Consider the following 26,287-nt stretch of genomic DNA (forward strand, 5'->3'; position numbering starts at 1 on the left):
TTTTATTATATTATTCTTAAAACCCCAGAGATATTCTGCTTTTTAAACATTCTTTCAAGGGCTAGACTTTTGAGGGAGGGCAAAGTGATGCCCACATCATGGTATGACGAACTGGTCAAATATTTAGTGCTTTCCCCCCTCCCTAAATAGCTACTTGATACAGAAAATTAACATTTGGAATTATGGGACAGAAACTGATCAATTTAAGATTACAAGAGTATAGTACAACAGAGAAACAGCTTCAATGTTATACGCAACACAGGACAGCTAGGTTTGTGGGAGAACTGAGAAACGGGAGGTTACCAAAGATGACATTATTCACTAGGTTTATTTAGGGCCCTACTGAAGCTTCATTTTCCCTGAAGTCTTTTTTTTTTTTTTTTTTTTGGTGAATAATCTCATCACAAAAATGCTATCGGTTGGGTAAGAGCAAATTTTTGAGACACAAAGCGGGTGTCAACAGTTCTTGTCCTTCCCTGGAAAGCATCTTTATAACAATCTCATTTTCAATTTAGAAGTGACAATAAGAAAAACATCCAGTCCAACTCATTCAGAGCTCCCAAGAACAGGCAAGCAAGCGAGTGCTCGATCAAGTGCTGTCAGAGGATGTTATACCATTTCAGTAGGCTGAAATTACTTTGGAAAAAAGTTACCATTAAACTAAAGCTGGATTATATTTCTAAAATCAAATTAAACTTAATCCAACATGTCAGGTATCAAGAGTATAAGAATTCATTAATTCATCTGAAAGAGCTAGTTGTAGAAGGACAGGAGGCAGATAATGTCACAATGACATGGACAGAAAAATACTGATATTTTAGTCCATTTTTTAATACTAAGAAAAAATGGGATAATTAGACATGCAATAAACACATATGAAGTAAATTTTACCAAAAAAAAAAAAGACTGAGAAATTCAATTTGCCATGGAGAACTTCAGAAGAAACATTTTTTTGTCTTACACTAAAAATTTAGGGGTTTTGTGTAAAAATACAGACACTAAGCACACAAGCAGAAATTAAGATAGAGCATATAATTCAATAAATAACCACAGGGTGAGCTGCTATGTCATCTCCAATGAATAAATTTCAAAGTACTCATCTTGGGAATGGAAAAGACAGGTTTTAACCTTATTTTCAATTTTAACCTTTAATAAGTCTAGCAACACCCAAATAGTATTACAATATTAGAAGTACTTATGCCCAAATATCTTAGTTTCAGTGACAGAAATGAACTCAATGGTCACACAGGGATAAGCAGTTCCTTTCACAATTTACTGAACTGCAAATTAGATTGTTATGCTAGTTAATTAGAGAATAAATCTTCAAAAAAATATCTTGGCAGGTTCCTGGATGTCTTAAGTATATGCCAACATTATTAGACTGTTTAAATTATTAGAACCTAAGAATATGAAGTACCTGTCAAGGTTTCAATAAAAATACTTTTTTAAAAGACCATATTTGGTAATAAATTAGACATATAATTGGTAATTTCAAAATAAATAAAACCTGAGTTATAAATGCCTCCTATCCCCACCCCACCCCCAGAATACACAACCTTATATCCCATTGTCTTTAGACCAGTGTGTCTCAAACTTTAATGAGCGTACATATTCCTTGAGAATCTCACTAAGATGCAGTTTCTGACTCAGTCGGTCTGTTCTGGGGCCTGAGAGTTTCCATTTCTAACAGGCTACAGATGAAGCTGATGCTGGTCTCCGCATCACCCTTTGACCAGCAAGGCGACCCAATAAATACTGAGAACAATTTCTGGCCTGATGACTGTGTGATTTTATAATTCAAGGCTGTAATATTTTAGAATCAAACATAACCAAAAATGATCACAAAAAGTAAGTCTTGAAAGAAAAGAATGTTTCAGTTAAGTGAAAGCTTAAAGTATACCAAATACACAGTTTCTATTTGTCTGATACTGACACTTCCGTGACATTACAATATATATCAGGACACCAAGTTCTTGTAACTTTAAAAAACAGTTACTATAGCTTGAGGCTGTCCTCCAGTTAATTCAAGTGCAGAAAATTTAAGCCAGTACACTGCAAAACCACTATTAAAAATCTTTAATGGTAAACTGTCCATATAAATTACTTGTAAATGTGCTTTAAGCTATCCCATCTCCTCCTCCTCTTTCAACAAATAAATGCTGCTTTTTCTTCTGTCTTGTAGCTAAACAGCGTGTAACACCCAATGCCCCTCCCTTTAAAAATCGAACAAAATTATCTCCAACCAAAGGACCCAATGCAAAAAGATTGGCTTCTTTAACACACTCATAGGTATATGCATCTATTTCCACAGGATTACCCTTACATGTGATTGGCTGACTTGAGTTATGACCCAGGTAACACCCTTGCTCCTTCAGAAAAGACAGATTGGGATGAGAACCTATCAATACTACTGCTGCAGAGAGCTTAAATATTTTCTTCAATCCGGAGATGCTTTGAAGAATACATTTCATATCCGACTTAAAGGAAAGCACATGGTGCTCAGGAAAACTGGTATAATCAGATAAAAGATTTGAGTCTACAGAATATAACTGAGTACACATCATATGATAGACTTTATGGTATTCTGGATAAAGCTTTTTGGGAAGCTGTTTGAAAATTAAGCTTGGATCAGTTACTCGTCTGCGAAATACATGAATCACAGGGATATTATTGTTGTAAGCACACAGTACTGCATCAGCTGCAGTAAGCCCAGAGCCTACAATTAACACTGGATCCACTATGCCACGCAACTTTCCTTTGTTTATAGCAGCTCCAAATTCAGGCATTGAATGAAACACAAAAGGAAAATCTTCCCCTTCAATTTCCAGATGGGCAGGAGAATCCAATGTTCCAGTTGCCAGAGCTACATTCTCAGCAAAGAGACAGAAGGGAACATGGGAACCATCCGCTATTCGCTGATAACCCCTGATTTCCCAGTTTCTCTTGATAAATTTTGACTTCTCTAGCTGTAAATGCTGTGTTGAAATATTTCTGTCTTGACCATCATTATCATCTTGATCTCTGTAGAGTCTTGATACAGAGGTAATGTAAGTATTCTCTCTGAAATTCTTCTGAAGACCCATGACTTTTACATAATGTTTATAGTAACGAGCTATTTCCTCCGGCATAACTCGATCCCCTTTTAGGTTTCTAAAAAAGGAAAAGAAAAAATATCTTATCAGGATAGTACTTTCAGTTCCTATGATTATTACTTCATCTTTTTAATTCCCATGGACTGTCTAAGCTAGAAATTATCCTAATACTTGACAAAGAAAGAAAGCTTTTCTTTTTTTAAAAAAAATGTTAATGAATTAGTTTTATCAATAGAAGAAGTCTCATGAGAGTAAGACTGTATCTAATGCATCTTTGTTTCCCCAGTGCCTTGACATAGTATCTGTTCAGATTAGCTGCCTTTATCAATACACTTATTAAATAAATGAAGGGATTAAAATGTGGATATCTGAAAATTAGACTATTTTATAGTCTGTCTCACAATTATAATCTAAATAACTCAATCTATAACTATACTATTCAGTCTGTATACTATAACTAGACTGAATTATTTAGATTACAATTGTTGAGATATTGCAAGTCTAACTAATACATATATTTCTTAAAGATAACATATACCACCTTGACACAATATTTAGTAAGTTGCTTTCTGTTTTCATAATGACCAAAAATAATTCAGTCTTCTGAACAAAATCATCTTATGTCTAAGTAAATAAGATATGACATTTCTTTCTGTGTTTTCCTACTCATAAAGAGATCTATAAATATAATCTGCTCTTTATGAAAAAAGTACATTAGTACTTTTCTACTTGAACTTTAAAGCAATGGATATTAGTACCTCTAAACACTGTGCCCCAATTAGAGATAAATAATAGTAAAAACATACCAAACCATTCCACATAGTTCATTGTAACTTGTATTTGGAAGAAGTTTATAAAAATTTTTCTTCTTAAAGTTTAATGTTATAATAATTAAGATTTAGAATGTATTAACTCTCAATTTTTATAGAAACCCTATGTAGTAGTTACTACTATTATTATCTCAATTTTATAAACGAGGAAATTGACAGCAATAATTTATTTGACCAGGGTCACAACATTAGAAGTTATATAGTCAGGATTCAAACCCTGCCAATCTCTAGAGATCTAAGAGTCTTCTCTTAACACTATACAAAGGCAGGAACTAAAGCTAATATTTGTCACAAGATTCATTTTCAAATATAACTTCAATACACAATAGGCCCAACTTACAAAGGCGAACACTTCTGGTACAGAAATCATAAATCCCTTTCTACCCACATCACAGAGGGAAGAATGTTGAGCGATTTCGCTTGCTTACTTATAAAAATCAAGAACTTGCACAACTTGCCTGATTTTGCAACTTTACATTTCAAACCCATATAAAATTCCTTTTTAAAAAACCCAAAAGGAATATGTGAAAGGTTTAATCTCAATTATCCAGGCTGGTGTAAATTTGCTCTTCTTAAATCTTTTCAAATTAAGGATAATTTCTGTGAATTAACATGGTTTCTACCTAACCTAGCATGAAGTAAGCATTCAAATGTTACAGCTCTGTTCTAACAAAGGTTATGTTAACTTCCTGCTTTAACTTACTGTTTTTGTGAGCAGTCAAATTAGAGTAGGTTCTCTGTGTTAGTAATTCCTAATTTAATATTTACTATCCTTGAAAATAATGGAGCTTTTGATATTTCTCTTTTTAAATTTTGTGTTCTTTCTCCCAAAAAAAATAAACTTGTATTCTTCCAAGTTGAGATTTCTTTTCAGTTACTCCTACTTTCATATTTCTTAGTAAATATTTACCTTTATACCCAAGGAGACAATCACCCAAATTCTAGTTTATTCTATCATCCTAAATTATTAATCATATACACTCTTCTACTCTGAAAGTCAAACACTTCAAGTATGTATACATGACGTTATATATCCACTAACCAAAATAAGGTAAGTGTGGAAAGGATATGTGGGTGGATGAGAAAGCAGCTAAACGTAGAGTGGTTTAACAGGAGAGTGGGAAAAAGTCATGATTAACAAAGAATTCAAAGGAACTCAATCTGTAGACAATCCCTTACCTCTGTATGCTTAGTTTTGTAAGATCTCTAAATGGAAACTAGCTCATAATCACTGTTGCAGAGGTTTTATTTGAAATACACATACATTTATATTATTCATCTAAGACAGGATCACAAATACTTTGAAATTTGCTGACTGATTCTTCCCCATTTTACACCAAAGAATTTTAATAGTTTGATCTTTACCTTCGTTTGCTAGACACCCAATCTTTAAATTTAAGTCCAGGCAGCTCCATCCAATTTCCAAAGCTGATTGTCAACATGGAGCCTTCCATATTCTATTTGAACAAAAAATGCACAATGAAAAAACACATTCAAGCAGTAACATGGATTTTTTTCTTCTTAGCCAAACCCATCTCATTTACTATAAAAGATTTCATAAGGAGAGCTCAAAGAAGTCCTAAATGGTTGTGTAAATTACCTCCGAAAGTTATTCCAGTAAACTTTTGAATGCTTTCGCCTTGAATAACTTTACCTTTACGTACATGACCCAGAACCAACACCTTAATCCTCTACCTTAGTAGAGGATTACTAAGTGTAGTGTTCAGGACCCAACTGAGGTTGGAGAACACTTTTCACAGTTGTACGATTTTTTTTTTCTGGTAATGTTTTAACAGCTCAAGTATAGGAAAAGATAAAGTGCACAGTTATATGAATTGCTTTTTTTGCTAAGCGCATGTGATAGAAGCACAACGGATCAAGGGAATTAGGAGAATGGTTAAGTCAGTGGACTACAGAACGTAAGCTGGATAGGTAGGGAGGTTAAGATCAAGGCCTGGAACATTCTCTGTGTTTGAAGATCAGGTACAGTGTGAGCAACTGGGTGATGCAGCTGGAAGAACAGAAAGTTGTGATCATCAAGATTTGAGAATTTACGTGTTTACCAGTTGAGTAGTGATGAAAGATAAGGGCTACAGTGGAGCCACTGGAGTTAGTACCTAATGAGGAATGGCAGAGAACACCATTGAGAATGAAGAGACTAAGAGGTTATGGTGTTGGTTCTGAGTCATGTATGTAAACGTAAAGTTATTCAAGGTGATAATAAAACTTGGGATATAATGGAAGACCATGAGTTAGGTGCCACAGATTCAATAACTGATGGGGACATTCTGGAATGGTTGAGAAGCTGGAAAATGACATGACCTGTTCAAAGGAACAGGGACTTCTACACAAAAGGAATAGGAAATGAAGACAGCACCAACCTCACTAGCCAACCTGACAGGACATGGGCTACGGGAGAATGAACAGACTCCACTTCCGAGAGCTGCAGCGAGAGTGGTATCTTCAGGAAAGAGCAAGCTTTCAAGGAAAGAAGTAGAAGCAGCACATAACCAAAATGACGAAGAGTGTAGGAAAGCTGTTTCACTACTAAATGGAGTTCAAGGGGCACAGTGAGAAAGATGGGAAGTGTGGAGAGTGGTGAGAAATTGGATCACAAGAGAAGCAGAGAAATATAGAGAGATGACTATGAGAGGAAAAATGATTTAGGGAGCTTACATCTTGAGTAATAACCAAGGTTAACTAAAATGTATCTGAAGCACCACAGCAGAGATGGCTGTCTAAACAAACAAACAGCTCTACAGTCAAGCTGTAGGACTGTAAGATTAAGAACAAAGCACAGAATGCAGAGGTGGGAACAAATAATTATGCCTGGGAAAGTCAGAAACCTTCATAGAAGTGATGCTTGACAAGTGGATCACAGCTCAAACATCATTTATTTATATCCCTATTCTAGTAGATATAATAGATGATGCATGAAAAAAATTCAGCAAGTTTTAGGTATATTTCAGCTTTGAGATGATTCAAATGTGTTTTTAATAATCAAAGCTTATCCATACTTTAATTTCCCTCTATATATAAGTGGAAGAAATGAAGTAACACAGAAATCAATTACTGCCTGCAAATTTTTCTAAGCAGAAAAATATAAGTAAAATAAAACCTCAGGAATTTAGAGAATATAGTCTAGAAACGTATTACGGCTTTTTCAGGAACCACAGTTTTATTAAGAATGCTACTCATTAATAGAGCAAATATAAAGACTTAAAGGCACAGATAATTGGGTAGTTGCTACCTATTACCATAAAGAGAATTAAGATTAAAAAGAATCAGTGATATATTTAATCTAGAAAGTCCCCAAATACCCTGAAACAGTCACTTAAAAAATTAAATGTAAACAACTTTTAGACATATAACAATGCACTAATACAGGAATATCCAAGTGAAGTTTGTACCAAACATTGGATATTTAATGTTAAAATTCCCAAAGTCTATTTTATAAATATAGCAAAAATTATTTAACATTTATTTGTACAACAAATGAGCACTCACTACACACTAGACACTGTACTAACTGCTAAGGACACAAGAATGAAGAATAATTGTTAGTTGCTGCTTCCTAATGAAATGCACTGAATCTTATGTTATCAGTTCTCTGGTTTCACCTCTGCTATGAACTGAACTATGTCACCCCCAAAACTCCATGGGCTGAAGCCCTAATCCCCAATGTAATGGTATTTGGAGACAGGGCCTTTGAGAGGTAATTAGAGCTAGATGAGGTCATGAGGGTGCTGCCCTCATGATAGGATTAGTGGCTTTACAAGATGAGGAAGAGAGAGAGATACTACTCTCTCCATCATGTGACGACACAGCAAGAAAGCAGCCGTCTACAAACCAGGACCAGAGCCCTAACCATGAACTGAATATGCTGGCACCTTGACCTTAGACTTCCCAGCCTCCAAACTGTGAGAAATAAATATCTGTTCTTTAAGCCACTCAGTCCACGGTATTTTGTTATAGCAGCCCAAGCAGACTAATACAACTTCTTTCTTTTACAATACATTTTTCACTTAAGATCTTGAAAATGTAGGAAAATAATGGATATTGGTATGAAATACTGTGTGAGATTTTGTAAACTCTAAAATGAGTAAGTAAATTTTAAATTTTTTACTACGCAAAACATTCTTAAAATATTTTGTATATAATTCTTATAAAATATTATAGAGAAACACTTATTCTAAGACCATCAGTAATCAAATCTGGCCTAACTTCTATTAGTGATTAACCCATATTTAATTGAACAGCATTAAAATTCTCACATAAAAATATGGTAAATATCATATATAACATATCATGAATCAAAATGGTCTTATCAAGATGACATACAACATATACGCTAAAATGCTAAGAAAAATATACTCACATGCCAAGCTCCACCAGGTGGACCTTTACCAAGAACTAAGTGAGGGATATAATGATGTTGTTCTAATTTCCAATGCAAAACGGATGGATAATCATACCCAAAGTCAGCATCTGGATGAAGAAGTGTGTCGAAAAGCACTGCAACTGGATTGGATGATCGGCCCTCAAGGCCCTCAGACAAGTATTCTAAGTCCTGAATGAATTTTTTAAAAAAAGGAAGAAAAAAGGCAGATAGAGTTTGGAAAAAAAACAAACCAACAAAGCTATCATAATAATATTGAAGGCCATTACTCTAATCCAGCATTTCTCAGATAGTGTGCTCTAGAGCACTGATGTTCCTTGAGATCTTAATAGATTCTTCGGTCAAATAAAAATGAGAAAAGGTTGGGGTTTTAACAAAGCTAATCAGATCCTTTTAATGTAAAATTTGAAGATGCCTTTAACATGCTAATATACCTTAATATTTCTACGTGACACTCCAACAATAAAAAGCACTCCCCAAACTTATTTGAGCATAGGGCACCTATTAAAACTCCATCAGGGAATAATTTAGGGAATTCTGCTCTAATGAATTCAGGAAAATAAATAGAAGTTACTCAGCAGAACATATTTACAAATTTAAAATTTAAATGATAGAAAGTGTTATTTAGAAGAAAGGATTTTCAACTAAGAAACACAATGTTTCTACAAGCAGAAAACCAACCTTGTTTGAGTATAAAAGAAATAAGTAAAAAGACTGACATGTAAGAAATAATACCTGATCAACAAGGGAAAGATGTCTTGCTTCTTCTAATTTACTATGTAAGATTGTATTTGGATGTATTGCTTCTGATGATAAATATGGTCTGTAACCTGATAACATATAAGAAAGGCAGATTCCTGAAGGTCCATTTCCTATTAAAAAAATGTGGAAAGGGGTGTGTCTTAATACTCTTGTTCCTTGGCTTTTCTCCCTCACCAATTCTTCTTCCTTCTCTAAACTCTTAAAACCAAATATTCACAAGATTCCGATTTTTGCCTTCTCTCTGTTTCTTTCTGTTTTCTTTTTGGAGTCTCATCTACTTAAAGCTTCAACTCTCTATGCAACTGACTCCCAAAATTAGATCTCTAGGCTGACCTCTTCCCCCAAAATATATCCCACATTTCCATATGCTACTTCTTCACTCCACCCGACTGACCCACTCGTAACTTAATCACAATGTGTTCAAAAGCAAATTCGTGAGTTCCTTCATTTAGGTGCCCTATCCTTTTAAAACCCCACCCCTTCTCAAAGTATGGTACTAGCAAAATCCTAAGTTAATCAGGGTGTAGTTCCAAACCTATTTTGTAAACCTATATCTATATAGTTGTCTTTGCTATTCTCACTCCTATACTCTCACTCAGAAGACAAAAGTCTCCTCCTGTTTCTCCTCAATATTCACCTACTCCAAAATCATTTCACATTCTACATTCAGATGAGTTCTGGTAACACATGGTCCTCATCATTTGACCCTCTCCATTCTAAAGGCCTTAACTGCTTGTTTCTGACTACCCACTATTCTCCATGTTCTGGTCTCAACCATGTTTCCAGTCCTGTCTCCCAATACTGCGTTCCTATATTTTTATATGCTTTAACTAAAATCAAACTGGATTTTTTGCTGAACCCTAACTACTGCCATTTCTGTAGTTTCTTTAGTCTGGGTTCTCAGTTCTCTATTATCTCCTTCTATCAAAAATTTAATCCAACTAGGACAAATGCTAGCCATCAGGAAAAAAATCCTGTTCCTTGCCTAATATTTTGCCCCAAATAAAATAAGCTCAAAGATGTAAATATGAAAAAAATCATAAGAATATTAGAAAAGTGGATAATATTTCTACTCATAATGCTGGAGTGGGAAGCCTTTAAGCATGACACAAAACGTGAAAGACAAAAACAAAAATAAACCATTTGACTTCATAAAAATTAAAAACTAATGACAAATAGTGAGAGTTAAGATCTGAGCCAAAGAGCTAATTTCTTTGAAGCAAAAAGAGACAAAACTAAGAAGAAAAATCATATGATAGTATTAACAGACACAGAAAAAGCATCTGACAAAATCTAACACCTGTTCATGATAAAAACTCTCAGCAAACTACAAATAAAGGAGAACTTCCTCAACTTGATAAAGAGCATCTATAAAAAACTTACAGCTAACATTATACTTAATGGTCAGAAACTAGGTGCTCTCCCACTAAGATCAAGACAAGGATGTCTCTTCTCACCACTCCTACTCAACACACACCATGATGGAAGACCTAGCTAATGCAATAAGACAAGAAAAGGAAATAAAAGGTATAGAGGTTGGAAAGGAAAAAATAAAACTGTCTTTGTTCGTAAATGCCATGATTATCTATGTGAAAAATCTCAAAGAACTGACCAAAACACCCATGGAACTAACAAGCCATTAGAGCAAGGTTACAGGATACAAGGTTAATGTACAAAAGTCAACTGCTTTCCTATAAACCAGCAATGAACAAGGGGAATTTGAAATTACACAACACCGCTTATATTTGCATAAAAAAGAAATACTTGAGCATAAATCAAACAAAAGACACATAAGATCTATGCAAGGAAAACTATAAAACTGATGAAAAATCAAAGAATATCTAAATAGATGGAAAGATATTCCATGTTCATGGATAGGAAGACTCAATATTGTTAAGATGTCACTTCTTCCCAATTTGATCTACAGATTCAATGCAACCCAAATAAAAATCCCAGCAAGTTACTTTGTGGACACTGGCAAACTGATTCTAAAGTTTAAATGGAAAGGCAAAAAGACTCAGAATAGCCAACACAATATTTAAAAACAAAGTGAGGACTGACACCATCCAACTTTAAGTCTTACTATAAAACTACAATCGAGAAGACAGTGTGGAAATGATGGAAGAATAATAGGCAAATCAATGGAACAGAATAGAAAGCCCAGAGATACAGCCTCACAAATACAAAGGAGCAAAGGCAATCCAATGGAGAAAGGATAGTCTGTTCAACAAATGGTACTGGAACAACTGGACATCCATGTGCAAAAATATGAATCTAGATACTAACCTTATATCTTTTACAAAAATTAACTTGAAACAGATCATAGACCTAAATATGAAACACAAAATTATAAAACTTCTAGAAGATAACATAGGAGAAAATATAGGTGACCCTGGGTTTGGTAAAGAGTTTTTAGATATAACACTAAAGGCAGGATCCATGAAAGAAAAAACTGATAAGCAGAACTTCATTAAAATTTAAAATTTCTGCTCTGCAAAAGACATTGTTAAGAGAATGAAAAGACAAGTCACAGACTGGAAGAAAATATCTGCAAAACATGTATTTGATAGAATACTTGTTTCTAACATTTACAAAGAACTCTTAAATCTCAACCAACCACAGCAAAACAAACAACCCAATCAATTAAAAAGCAAGCAAAAGATGTGAGCAGACACCTCAAAGATACAGGGATGGCAAATAAGCATATGAAAAGATGCTCAACCTCATATATCATTATAGAATTCCAAATTAAAACAATGAGATACCATTACACACCTATCAGAATGGCTAAAATCCAAACACAGACAATATCAAATGCTGACAAGGACGTGGAGCAACAGATACTCTAATTCATAGCTGCTGGGAATGCAAAATGATATAGCCACTTTGGAGGACTATTTGACAGTTTCTTAAGAAGCTAAACACAGTCTTACCATATAATCTAGCAATCACACTCCTAGGTATTTACTCAAATGAGTTAAAAACTTAATGGCCATGTAAAAACCTGCACATGCATGTTTATAGCAGTTTTACTCATAATCATCAAAAAGTGGAAGCAACCAAGATGTCCTTCAGTAAGTGAATGGATAAACAAACTGTGAAGCATCCATACAATGGAACAGTATTTAGTGATAAAAAGAAATGAGCTATCAAGCCATGAAAAACATAGAGGAATCTTAAATGCATATTGCTAAGTGAAAGAAGCCAGTCTGAAAAGGCTATGTACTGTATGATTCCCTGTATATGCCCTTCTGGAAAAGGCAAAACTAGAGACAGCAAAAGAGCAGTGGTTGCCAGGGGTTGAGAGTTGACAGAAAGGATGAATAGGTAGAGCACAAGAGATTTTGGCGGCAGTGAAACTATTCTGTATGATACTGTAACGGTGGATACAAGACAGTATACATTCAGCAAAACCCATGGAACTGTACAATGCAAAGAGTAAACCCTAATGTAAACTACAGATTTTAGTTAATAATGTATAAACAGGGGTTCATCAATTACAACAAAGGTACTACACCAATGCAAGGTGTTAATAATAGGAGAAACCTGGGGGGGGCATATATGAGAGCTCTCGGTACTTTCTGCTCAATTGTCCTGTAGATCTAAACTGCTCTAAAAATAAAGTCTATTAATTAAAATAAATATTAAATAAATGAAAAACAGTGGTAGTTAGGATCTGAAGCAAAGAGCCAAGTTCCTTGAATCAAAAGGAAACAACCTTCAACAGACAACAGGCAAAGAAACAGGCAGTTCACAGAGAAATGTGCAGGCAGAAAGCTCCCTCACTCCCAAAGATGTACCTATCCTAAACCCAAGAACCTGAGAGTGTTACCTTACATAGCAAAAGGACTTTTTAGATTTGATTAAATTAAAGGCCTTGAGATGGGGAGAGTACCCTGGACTATCCAGGTGGGCCCAATCCAATCACAAAAGTCCTTAAAAATAGAAGCTTTCCCAGCTGGGACAAGGGGGAAACATGACTATGAAAGGTTAAGAGCGAAACAACACTGTTGGCTTTGAAGATGCGGAAGGAGTCCAGGAGCCAAGGAATGTGAGTAGCCTCTAGAAACTGGAAAAGGCAAGGAAATATTCTACCCTAGAGCCTCCAGAAAGGAATCCAGCCCTGCTGATACCTTAATTTTAGCCCAGTTAGACACGTGTTGAACTTCTGACCTACAGGACAGCAAGATAAATTTATGTTGTTCAAAGCCACTAGGTTTATGGAAATCTGTTATGACAGCAACAGAAAACCAATACATATATTAAGGAAATTAGCTCTTTATCTATGCTCAGACTGGTGGTGCTACTGCCAGCAGTAATGGCTCTATATGCATTAGGTTAACCTGCTCATTGCTAGCTGGGGCAAAATAGGAACAGATTATTTCGGAGCGAGTGCAGTGGGCAGGTACAGATGAAGGTAGTTTTTCCTCTTCTGACCCTTCCACAGCCCAGCTAAAACAAGCATTTACTCGTTCCAAGACATCCAGGAGGGAAAACCAGGGTTGGACAAAGTAGGCAAGTGGAACACAAGGTATGGTCCCAGAGATATCCTGGATGAGAACTACTGCAAAACCTGTCATCTCCTCTAGAGGGCAATCTAATATAGAACGATCTTGCTTTCTTCCTTTCCTTCCTCCCTTTCTTCACCGCATCTCCCATAAACCAGTCAGGGGACAGGACTCTTCTCTCATTCCCATCAACGTTGAAACAGGCTATCAAACAAAACTAAGGAAGTTGTATGCCATCAAATTAGGTTATGTCTCATAACTCTTTCCTTCGGCTTGGCTTCATATTATAGGACTTGTTTGATTTCATGAGTTTGAATATTAGATGGAGGATATACATGACAGGTAATTACATGCAATAAAACTAAATCAAAAACTTTTATAATTCTGAATTAGGTTTTATTTATAGCTTAATTTTTAATATGTTATATGCCTATCTGTTGAGGTGGTACAAACGATATATAATAGTAATATTACCGTTCAGGTAATTATAAACCTTACCGCAGAGTACCATAACGTTCATTACTAACAGCACTGGTTACTAACATGCACAAGTTATTCAACTTCTGAGTTCCCTGTCCGTGTCAACCCCTACATCAGAGGGCTGTTGGGTTGTAAGGCATAATCCAATAGTGTACACAGAATGCTCTGTACAGGGCTCTAATAATATTGTTTATCATCTTTACCATGACACTGTCCTATAATTAACACAACTGATAGACAATATTTTAAAATAATAGAGTAATATTAGTCCTTCAATGAAAAGACATTGCATTCTAACAGAGAATCTAGTATCAGATAAACCAATTACTCTCTCCAAAGATTTGGTTATTGGTTATTTTAACATATCATACAACCTAGGAATACTTTTCAATACAATCCTAAGAACTTGTGCTATGTAACTGTATATTTATAAAAGTAGTAAGGATCATAACTGTAATTTTAAGAGATAAAATGGAATAACTTACCTATTACTACCACAGGCAAAGACACTGATGAATCTTCAAGTAAAGTAGTTTCTTCAACTAATGGCATAGCTTTAACTTTTCGCCCCAAATTATCACCAAAATATTGCACTAAGGAATTAAAAATCTCTCCTTCGGTTTCAGTGTCACTATAGTTGCTTTTTAAAAAAACATGGAACAAAAACAAAATAAGACACATATAATCAATATAGCCCTTATAAAAATCTGTCATTATTCAGATTTTATTTAGGCCATAAAATATTCAATAGTTCCATAAAAGGAGAAAAGGAAATCCTTCTGATTAATGCTTTCAAGTTAATAGCTTAGCTACATGTCAACCTATATCACTTTGAATGTTGGAAATCCTGAGTAGGTGCTAATGTCTCTTTAGTACGCTGTAGGCAAGTCCATTAAGACAAGTCCTAAATAAAAAGCTATCTTTAATGATCAAAGACATAGCATTGTATTCAGGATGTTTATAATTTGGAGATCTTGTGGGAATGGCTAGTTTCTCTTCTACTTTTTCTCATTAATAAAAAGGTAAGTGCATTAAAGGCAGTATACTGGGGATAGTCACATAAAATATTTTAAGGAAAAGTTACTGTGCTTACATATTACAAAGTGTGCGTTTTGGTGAAGGAAATGAGGTTTACATATCTTATTAATTCTCAGAGATACTGAAATATGGAAGGATCTTAATGTTGACTTCCAATCTACCTCCTTTCTCAAGTGCTTTCCCAGAAACTAGTTTTAGCATTCTGACATGCTCATGCAATAAATGCAGTAACCTCCAAGCACAGTTAATATTCTACATTAGAGATTACTTCAGAATAGAATCCCTGAATTATTTTTCATCTTCATATAGTCAGCAACAGGCCAATCTGTGAAAATATTAAACTGAATACCGACGAATGGGTGTGTTTAATACTATTCCCAAAATGATAAACATTGGATGGATCAGTTATTTCATAGGACTCTCCGATTCCGGAGGAAAAGGAGAAGTGGAAAGATTCAGGCAGAGACCAAACTGCCGCTTCCCTCTAAACTTCTGAGTTCCCAGGCTACCCTAGGATAGGGCAGAGTTCCCTAGAACACACTGACAGCTCTCCTAAACGGAACGTGTAACCTCTACCCCAAATATGTGGACTCCCCTAGTGATACACAGCCCCTTTTGGCCAGAATAGATACCCTTTGGTCACGGCTACTAACAAAAGCCCCTCCTCACACTGCAAGCCCGTCCCTGGAAGAACTGTCTTAAGCACAGTGCATCCCTTTCAGATCATTTCAATTACTACATCTGATCAGATCCAGGTATACTAGCTGTCTCGCCTGCTTCTGCTTCTTGGCAACTGAACTCCACAGGAGTGTATTATACTCAGGCCTGTCCCTGATAATTTCTCCTAAGTGTGTGCCAAGGACAGGTTCCTCCAGCTCCCTCAGGATGCTTCTGACCAAAGTCCTTTTGGATACCCTGGCCTGATTAACATAATTGTGGTTGTTGCAAAGGCTACAATTCTTTTTCAGGAGCTGCAGTCCTCATCTCCAGTCTCTTCCAGACATCCTTACCTCAAATAGTGTTGCTTCCATATATATAACCCAAGAAATAATAAAAATGATCATCGCTCTAAATTTTTAATAATTAAAGAGATGTCACCTTCTTCAAACCTTAGACATTTCACATTTAAAAAAAGGGGGGATATGCTTGGGGTTAAAAGTCAACTTGAGAGTATATACATATTTAGTAAGCTAGACTACTTAAATATTATCTGATATCCTGTACACTCAGAAAGCAGACTAACGATCCTCTGAATGACTGAATGAAGGCATTTTAGCAGTTACTACCATATTTGATTTTATAAGCAAAACTTAATGATCTAAAATGCCATGGCCGGTTTCTAGAGTCTACAAATAAACACTGTGTAATGAATACTTAATATTCGAATTCCTTAAGAACAAGCAAACCATGGCTAGAAGAGAAGTGTTGGCTTAAACAAACTCCAAATCACTTTTGCTTAAAGGTACAATAGAACACAACTTTTGTATAACTCATTAAGAGGCATTTAATATTCTAAGTCAAGATGTCTCAAGCAATCTTTTTTTTTTTTCTGGCAGGCCTCGGAACTTTAATACAGCTATCAATTCTATACACCGATCATGCATTTTATAAGCAAGTACCTTTCATTACAGTGGACTTGTCCTCTCAAATAACTGGTTTATACTTAAATAAGAAAAAACTTGAGAGGTTAAGACAATCAGAAATAAAATGCCTCCTCTGCTGGGCTTCTATTAACCAAGAAAGACAGCTAGCTTTCAAGACCCCAAAAACATCAGAAAGACAATAGGTCATCTGATTGGGCCCCAGACCAAGGTAAGTAAAGGGAGATTGGAACGAAAATGCCTTTTTTAAAAAGAGGCCTTTAATGAGATATAATTCATGTATCATAAAACTCACCCTTTTAAAGAGTCCAATTCAGGGTTGTTGGTATAGTCACAGGGTTTTGCAATCATCACCACTAATTCCAGAAAAATTTTATCACCCCAAAAGTATACACCCCTCAGCTATTAGCACCCACTAATCTACTTTCTGTTTTATTGGACTTACCTATTCTGGACATTTCATATAAATGGAACCCCTCATACACTATGTGGCTTTTTGTGTCTAGCTTCTTCCACTTAGCACATTTTCAGGGTTCACCCATGTTGTAGGATGTATTGGTACTTCACTCCTTTTTATGCCTGAATAATATTCCATTTCATAGATATAATACATTTTATTTAATCATTCACCAGTTGATAAATATTTGGATTATTTCCATTTTTTGACTACTATGAATAATGGTGCTATGAACATTCATGTATAAATTTTTGTGTGGACAAATGTTTTCATTTCTCCTAGGTACGTTCTTAGGAGTGCATGCAACAAACTAGACCATAAACTCTATATACTTAACATCTTGAGGAATTGCTGAACTATTTTCCCAAGTCACTGTACCATTTTACATTACCACCAGCAATATATGAGGGTTCCAATTTCTCCACATCCTCATCAACACTTATTATATGTCTTTTAGTTTCAACACCCTAGTGAGTGTGAAGTGGCACCTCATTAGTTTTGATTTGCATTTCCCTAATAACTAATAATGTTAAGTATCTTTTCACATGCTTATTGACCACTCGTCTATCTTCTTTGGAGAAATATTCAAATTCTTTGCCCACTTTCAAATTGGCCTGTCTTTTTATTGTTGAGCTTTAAAAATTCTTTATATATTCTAGATACAAGTCTCCTTTCAGATACATAATTTGCAATATTTTCTCCCATCCGCAGGTTGTCTTCTCACTTTATGTTGTTTTTTGAATCACAAAAACTATGATTTGTGATCAAGTCCAATGTATTTTTTCTTCTGTTGCTGTGCTTTTGGTGTCATATCCAAGAAACCACTGCCTAATCCGAGATCACAAAGATTTACTCCTGTTTTCTTCTATGAGTCTTATAGTTCTAGTTCTGATGTTTAGGTCTGTCACCCACTTTGAGTTATATGGTGTGTGGCAGTAGTTCAACTTCATTCTTTTGCTTTTGGATATCCATCTGTCCCAGCACCATTTGTTGAAGAGATTTTGTGTCAGGATCCCATGGAAAACCAACTAACCATAAACGTAAGGATTTATTTCTGGACTCTCAATTCTATTCCATTGATCTATATGTTTATCTCTATGACAGCACCACACTATCTTGGTTACTGTTTCTTTGTAGTAAGTTCTGAAATCAGGAAGCGTGAATCCTCCAACCTCATTCTTTTTCAAGATCATCTTGGCTGTTCCGGGTTCCTTGGAAATGGATCTACCTGTCGATTTCTGGAAAAAGGGCAGCTAGGATTTTGACAGGATTGCACTGAATTTGTATGAATTGAATTATCAATTCAAGGAATATAATCATTTTAAGAATATTAAGCTTTTCAATCCATGAACATGGGATTCCTTTTCATTTATTTAGGCTGTCTGTAATTCTTCCCAATGATGTTTTATAGTTTTCAGTGTGCAAGTCTTAAATTTCTTTTGTTAAAATTTATTTCTAAGAATTTTGGTGCTAGTATAAATGGAGTTGTTTTAATTTCATTGTCAGACTGTTTATTGTTAGTGTATGGAAAGAACTGATTTTTGTATATTGATCTTGTATTTTATAATATTGCTGAATTCATTTATTAGGTCTAGTAGATTTTTTGTGTATGTGGACCTCAAGCAATTTGACTCTAGCCTGTCCCAAGACTCAGGTAGAGTAAGTAGAGCCAAAGTTTTAGCTTATCTAAATTCCCTACACAGTATCGGTAATTTGTATACAGGTATAAATACATATATATTCACATATAAACTGTATATAATCTAAAATATTGGTATAAACTATTTGTAATAAACTTGCATGGTATTTGATAAATTTAATACTAGCTTAACACAGATATGAAAAACTGAATCAAGAGAAGCAAACAAAACTACGGTTCACTGGTTTCACATAAAGCAACAATGAAATAAAGGCCTACTAGTAAACATTCTTTCTAAAAAATACTGAGCCTAAGTTATAAATTTAATATTGCTGTACATTTTACAGTGTATGCACACTATATCACAGGTCTATGAACAGGGAAAATTTCCACTTTAGATATCCACCTTGACGAATGTCTTTTCTATTTAAAACAAATATTTATTTTGAGTGATAAAAAATCTACTTTTATTTGGGGCACTAATTAAATTGGAAAATATATATAATTACATTTTAGGAAATAGTAAAGAATAGCACTTTACACATATGCAAAAATAGTTATTCTATTGTTAGGCATCAAGTCAAAAGACTATTTGAAATTTAAGATGATTTTAGAAGCCTTCCATCCTGTGTTTTTGAAACATTATAGTCCAAAGTCTCAAAACAAATTTAAAAGGATAACATAGGCATAATATTTGGATAACAAAATGACTTTTCTCACATCTAGCAATACTTTTTTAAATGATCAAACTAAAATGAAATGCTTTACCATCTGAATTTTTACAGCCTTGGAAGCATGATCCTAAATTGTTACCAAATTGATACCAAACTGAGAAGGTTCTCAAGTCTCAAATGAAGTCAGTCGCACTCTTCATCTTCCAGAACACAAAGTGTGGGGTTTTCTCCTTTGGAAAATTAATGGACAGTTCTCTCACAATACCTCTCCTCTCAAATATTTGACAAGATCCAAAACGTAGATGTCATAATCTGTTTTAAAATGTGTGTTCCTAATGAAATTGCTCAAAAAAATAGCATTAGTAAATTAGAAACTTCTAAAATAGCTGTTTTAAATATTAAATAAGTGGTTTATTTTTTAAATTTTACATACAACAGAGCAGTTTTTACAATGGAAATACGGTTTATTAATCAAAACTCTTATCTTTTGGCTAGCATGCTTGTTTTCCTTTATCCCTCAAGATCAAAATACAGCAAATGCTTTGTTTTCATCCCCTCCTCCAAATTTCTGTACAAAAAGGTAACGATATGGTATTCACCACCTCAGCTTAGCTGAATGGACGTGAATCCCAAGCTGCATCTTAAAGAGTTCAACTGTACCAAAAGATGTCAAAAGGCTTCTGGACAGTCTTTTCTGAAAGGCATGTTATTTAATCAGGGGCTTCAGTTTAACAAGTTTTCACTATGGGAATGCGTTTTCTACAACTCGCTCAAGTGGATCTGATACTCTCAAACCACTGTCTGTCAAGTAGTCAACAAAAAAAATTTGCCTAGAACTTAAAATCCAGCAGTTTATTACATAAAACACTTTTGTTAAATATCCAGAATTTAGAGACTCCTACAAAACTCACTGAGAAGCTGGGCAAGCTTGGATTCTTGCTCTCTATTACAACAGGAGTTCTAAACCTTCTCTATGCCTCACACCTCTTTTGCAACTTGGTGAAGCTTCTGGACCTCTTCTTTGAATATTATTAATTAAACACATAAAAGATACATAGGATTTACAAGGAAACCAATTATATGAAAATATAGTTATAAAAAGTAAATTTGTGATTTTATATGTACTTTATTGTATTAAATAACAAGTTCAGTGATGTGTAATTACTGTAATTTTGAATAAGCATAAACAGTATTTTTAGATATCTGCAAAAACTGTAATGTGGTATGAAAATATTTGTGATTTCTATTGGTGACAAAGTGACAAATACTACTGTGATTTGTTGCTTATAGTCATAATTGAAGAAAATACTAGATTTTGGTTAAAGTTTAGTGAAAATGCCATTGCACCTTTCTTTACATCCAAGTTCATGGGCCACCTAAATTCTATCTATGATCCAAAATTTAAGAACTCTCATGAGAGTCTCATATTTCACAGTCGTATATGTAAAGCCAGGTACTTTACTGAAGTTTTCGCTAAGCTTAACATTTCTTCACCACAGGGTTAAAACTAGTTTCAAGCGTCTTTGGTCTTTCTCCCCATAACTGACCTAAGTACTGGCCAACCACGCTAGATCTAGAATACACCTTTACTTTTATTTTAAAATGTGTTAATCTTATCACCCCTAAAAACCTGCCCCAGAACGTGAGTGTAGAATCGCCACATTTAATTTCTACAATGTGGCTTACAATAACTAACAAGTCAGAACCTATCTTAATTAGACCATCACACTTAGAACATAGTTCCCTACCTCGCTTCAACCCAGTAGCTTAGGTTACCAGATTTTCTTACAGAAATACATTTTAAACGGTGGGGGCGAGTCTTCGCAACCCTTCACTCAAACTCTGCACTATTTCCCAGTCTCAGCTCGGGGGAGCCGCCTCGCTCCGGGCCTGGCCGGGGTCGAAGTCCCCGGACCGGCAGGCTCCAGGGCGAGGAGAAGGGGACAACGGAGGCGAGTCCCCGGAGCGCGGCGGCTCCCCAGCAGGGGCGGGAACCCGACTAGGCGGGGCCCGGGAGGAAGCGGCCAGGCGGGCGCGCCGGAGGCCCTGCAGCCCGGGCGCTCGCCCTCCACCCCGGAGCCGCCCCGACCCCGCCCGGCCTCTGCCCACCCCGGGCTCGGCGCGGCCGGACAGCCCCGCCCGTCCGCCGGCTCCCGTCCCCTCCCCGGCGGAGAAGTCACCTGAAATGACCGGCCAGGGAGCAGCGGCAACACCACACCGGCATGGAGCGCGGGCGCCACGGCCGCCGCCGCCCCCCGCGCGGGGCCGCCCGTCCGGGGCGCCCGCCCGCCCGCTCGCTCGGGGTCCCGGGGCCGCGGCTGCCGCAGGCGGCGGCGCAGCAGCGCGCCGGCCCCGGCCGTCCAGGCCCGCCTGCGCGCGGCTTCCGCCCGGGCCGGCGGGGGCAGACGCCGGCGGCGGACGCTCCGGGCGGCGCGGTGGGGGCGGGCCGCTGCGGCGGCGGCGCGGGCTCCTCCTCGCAGGTGCGGCGGCGGGCGAGGCCCGCGATTGGTGGAGCCGCGGCCGGGCCGAGGGCGGGCCTGACGCCGCGGCGGCCGCGGGGCGGCGACCCGAGGCCCGAGCCTCAGCGTGCGCCCCTCCGCGCGCGGCCGGCGTGCCGTGGGGGGCGCGTCGAGAGGGCCGGCCGACCGGGCACGAGAAGGAGCTGCTGAGCGGGTGGCGCCCGGCGTGCCGCGCGGCCTCCGCGGCCGGGCCCCGCGGTGTCGCCGCAGTCAGTGCGCGCGGGAAAGGCCGAGCGCCCGCCCCGGAAACCCACCGTAGCGCCTTTCTGAGCGCCGGCGTCGGGGCGTCCGCGCGCTTCTCGCTTGGACGCTGCGTCACAGGCCCCTGGGGTAAGTCCCCAAAGCTCAGGTGCCCCGGCCTCACCCCCAAGGGGTCGGAGGGTGGAAGTCCGGCCTCCCGACTGGGGGGCAGCCTCCTTTCTAACAAAGTGGCTCGCAAACCTCCACGAGTGGGAGACGCACCTGCATTGCTGGTTGAAAATCCAGGTGCTCAGCCCCGCCCCACATTGACCGAGTCCGTTTCGGGAAGGAGGAAAGGGCAGGAACATGTGTCTTTTAAGTCCTTCCAAGTGATTGTGACGTAAGAAAATTAGAAAAGTTGTGAGTAGTAAGCACCCCGGTTCGGTGTTGTTAAAAAATAAAGGGGGAGGGGACCTAGGAGAAGCGATCGCATATGTTGTTGCACAGAGATGCCTTTGTGTCCCTTCTCCCAAAAAAGCCCCAATTATTTTTGCGTTAAAATATAAGATACATAAGTTTCTGTTTTTAAATAGTTTTATTTAGAAGTTCTCCAGTTTTGCAGAATGTTGTCATTGAACAAACTTGCGCTTAGCAGGTATTTAGATTCTGTGGGGCTTAAAGGAAAATTGTAGGACTCAGCCTGCCTCCAGGATTACAAGAGTGTATATGTATACACCTAAGAGTATATATACACCATTTTAAAAATTTCTATGTTTTTCTGTTCTTTGAATTATTGACAGTTTGACACGTTCATTTTACTTGAATGTTGTTTAGAAAGTAAAGCATGAAGTTACTTTTGTGTTAATATTCATAACATCTTTTTAAAGGACCTAAATTCCTGAAATCTATGCCAATCCAGAGAAGTGAAATAATAATTAAAACTATAAGAATGTTTATAAGTACTTTGTATAACTTTTCCTTTATGGCTTGGTTTTCCCTTTGAGTTTTCTTGCAGTATTTTCAACTCAAATAATAAAGTGGGAGTGAACACACACCATGGTAGGTAACACCCAGTGAGCTAGCAGGGCTGATGTGGGATAAGCCTTTAACTAAATGGAAGGGAGAAACATGAATTATGACTCACTTCTCTGTCTCATTGCCTGTAAGGTCAAGTTGTAGGTTTTGTTGGCATTACTACAAGATTAGAGAAAAAGTGAAAAGTAGAGAACAGTAATCAGAGACAGAACAGAGAAAATTGTTGGATGGAACAAGAAAAAAAATTATTCAGAACCAAAAGGAGACATGAGTCTACAAATGTCTAAGACTTACTGAGTACTGAGCAAGAAAAAGAAAAAAGCCTACATGTAGGCATATCATAAAATTTAAGGATAGCAAGAATAAAGAGAAGATTCTCAAAGCTTCCAGAGAGCAAATATAAGTCCTCCGTAAAGGAATGAGAATCAGGCTGGCAATGGACCTCTCCTCACGGGGGCCTGGATCTTAGGAGACAAACAATCCCTGAAAGTTCCACAGAGAAATGACTTTGAACTTGGAATACTATACCGAGCCAAACTATGGATAAAATATGAGGGCAGAATGAGAAAGAAAATTAAGCATAAATTGAGAAAGCTCCCAAATACTCTTTTTTAGGATGTTACCTGAGAATGCGGGCTGGCAAAACAAGAGAATTATCCAAGAAATTGGAGTGGCTTGGATCTATGAACAATAGAACTAATTTGGAAAAGCAATGAAGGCAAGTCCCAGGATAACAACTGTACAGCAGGCCTGAGAGCCACCCATCCAAACTGAAAGGAGACTGCAGGGCTGTAAGAGAACTTCCTATAGAAAAAAAAGAGTCCCCAGGTGTGACAGTATCCTGTAAATGTGGAAGAACCTTTTTTGTGTGTGTGTGTGAGGAAGATCGGCCCTGAGCTAACATCTGCCAATCTTCCTCTTTTTGCTGAGGAAGACTGGCCCTGGGCTAACACCCATGCCCATCTTCCTCCACTTTATATGGGACACCACCGCAGCATGGCTTGCCAAGTGGTGCGTGGGTGTACACCCAGGATCTGAACCGAGAACCCGGGAGGCCACAGCAGAGCGCACGCACTTAACCGCTTGCACAACAGGGCACCCCCGGAAGAACCTGTTTTAATGATGCCATAAAAGTAGACAATTCAAGACAAAAGTAAAAAGGCAATCAGAAGTCTGGTAAGAGTGGGTTGTATAACAAAATTATACAAAAATCAAGTATAGTCATAGAATACAACTTGCCTGGGCAGTGCAGTGAACAGTGTTTACGTACATAACATTGTCTACTGATTTTCAAATTTACAGTCTACCTATAGGCAAACCAAGAATCCCTTAACTATGATTACAAAACAATGTATATGTTAAACATGACAATGTAAAAGAGAACAAGAGAGATGAAGAGAAGGGTATGGGATACAATATTCTTATTTGACAAAGTGAAGAGACACTATACTTGAAACAAGAAATATAGGTTTAAGTATATATATAATCAATGGAAAAGCTAATAATAGTGATGTAATTTACTAGATGTTGCAGGTAGGGGAAATCTGAGGGGGGGTTAATTTAGTAAAATCCTTATCTTGGCAGAAAGGGAGTATGCAAAATATAACATTGATACATCCAGAATTAGCAGCATTAGTGTATTATTTAGAGATAGGAGAGTAACAATGAGGTAAGTGCAGTTGCCTCTGGGGAACAAGATTGGAGGGATTGGTTAAGGATGGGTTGAGGGTTTGCTGCTTTTTGTGTTCAGCCCACTTGAATTCATTCATTCATATAACAAATATTTGTTGTTTGCCAAAAATGTGCCAGGCACGCATAAGTGAAACAGAAGATTTGAGAAGACAGGATGTTTTCTACCAAAACAATGCCAAAATTTGAAATTGAATATTAGACAGCCTTATTCTTAAAAATTTATTAGGCAATTGATGCCAACCATGTTGCTCCCCTCTTCTCTTGCCCTTCCTCTTACATTGTCATTTTCTAACACAAACTTCTCAGTCATCTGACACCCACATCCATTCTTGTTTGTTGGTGTTGTGGGGAACTCATGAAGTGGGCAACAAAGAAGAAATTGGCTTGTCCTGGCTTTCCTCTCCAATGGGGTAGCCCAGAGAGGTCCCAGGATTTCTGTGGAGGGGATTTGTGGTTTTTGACTTCCAGGTAGTGATGACACTGAAGTGAGCTGCAGCAGCAAGGATAATGAGCATACAGAGCAGACTGCTTGGGAGCAGGAATGAGAAAAGCCTTCTCTTTTTCACATATATCAGAGTAATGCTTCTCAGCCATGGCTTAAGTGCACCAGGGAGCACATAAAAAACCCAGGGCCCAGGTACAGCCCTCTTCCTTCCCACCCTCACTACTACTGATGAAATTAACAAGTCTCTGGTGAGGACCCTCAGGCAAGTGCTTCAAATCGTTAACATACAATTCACATGCAATTTTTGCCCAATTGATTGAACTGACAAAACGAATTAGAGCTTCAAACCACTTTTCATTCTGATATTCATAATATAGTTAAAGTCTGAGAAAGAACTACACTCACTTCTTTGACCTTATAAAATATAGTTATAAATAGAAAATATGTAGCTTGTTTTCATTGATAAAGTTAATTCGGTGGTCAAACGCCTCCTACACACACATACGTCCCAGCTTACAGTTCTGATCTCACCTCTTCTCAGTGCCCCCAATGTTGTTCTCTTCAAACATGACAGACAATCTCTTCTCAGGATTTTGCATTGGCTGTTCCCTCTACCTGGAACACTCTACTCACCATATCCACGTGACTAACTCCCTCACCTCCTCAGAGTCTACGCAGATATCACCTTCTCAGTGAGGCTGACCCTGATCACCCTGTTTAAAATTGCAACCTACCCTCCTTGTCCCAAATTGGTACTCCCAATCTTACTCTACTCTACTTTTATTTTTATGGTAGCATTATTACCTTCTAACATATTATATAATTTGCCTACTTAATGTATCTACTCTGTAATGTTTGTTTTCTCCCAATAGAATGTAAACCAATGAGATAGGGTCTTTTCATTTTGTTCCGTAATGAAACTTAAGTGTCTGGAAC

General features: G+C 37.4%; 2 protein-coding genes across 2 annotated transcripts in view; one reads left to right on the forward strand and one right to left on the reverse strand.

The window, feature by feature from the left end:
- Nucleotides 1–810: 810 nt before the first annotated feature.
- OSGIN2 (oxidative stress induced growth inhibitor family member 2) lies at nt 811–21,816 on the reverse strand. Its single transcript, XM_087447704.1, has 6 exons — nt 21,661–21,816; nt 14,557–14,711; nt 9,057–9,193; nt 8,301–8,492; nt 5,288–5,379; nt 811–3,150 (listed from the first exon to the last, which is right to left on the reverse strand). The coding sequence occupies exons 1-6, from the start codon at nt 21,702–21,704 to the stop codon at nt 2,118–2,120; spliced, it is 1,653 nt and encodes a 550-aa protein (XP_087303830.1). The 5' UTR covers nt 21,705–21,816; the 3' UTR covers nt 811–2,117.
- LOC147914027 (uncharacterized) overlaps nt 21,703–26,287 on the forward strand; it is a 67,847-nt gene continuing 63,262 nt past the window's right edge. Inside the window, exons 1-2 of the mRNA XM_087447123.1 lie at nt 21,703–21,844; nt 21,961–22,329. Of these exons, the coding sequence (XP_087303249.1) occupies nt 21,703–21,844; nt 21,961–22,329 (511 nt within the window). The remainder of the gene's footprint in view (nt 21,845–21,960; nt 22,330–26,287) is intronic.

Source organism: Ceratotherium simum, chromosome 23 (assembly GCF_057802395.1).
Source record: "Ceratotherium simum simum isolate JZ-2026a chromosome 23, ASM5780239v1, whole genome shotgun sequence".
In the NCBI taxonomy this organism is placed as follows: domain Eukaryota; kingdom Metazoa; phylum Chordata; class Mammalia; order Perissodactyla; family Rhinocerotidae; genus Ceratotherium; species Ceratotherium simum.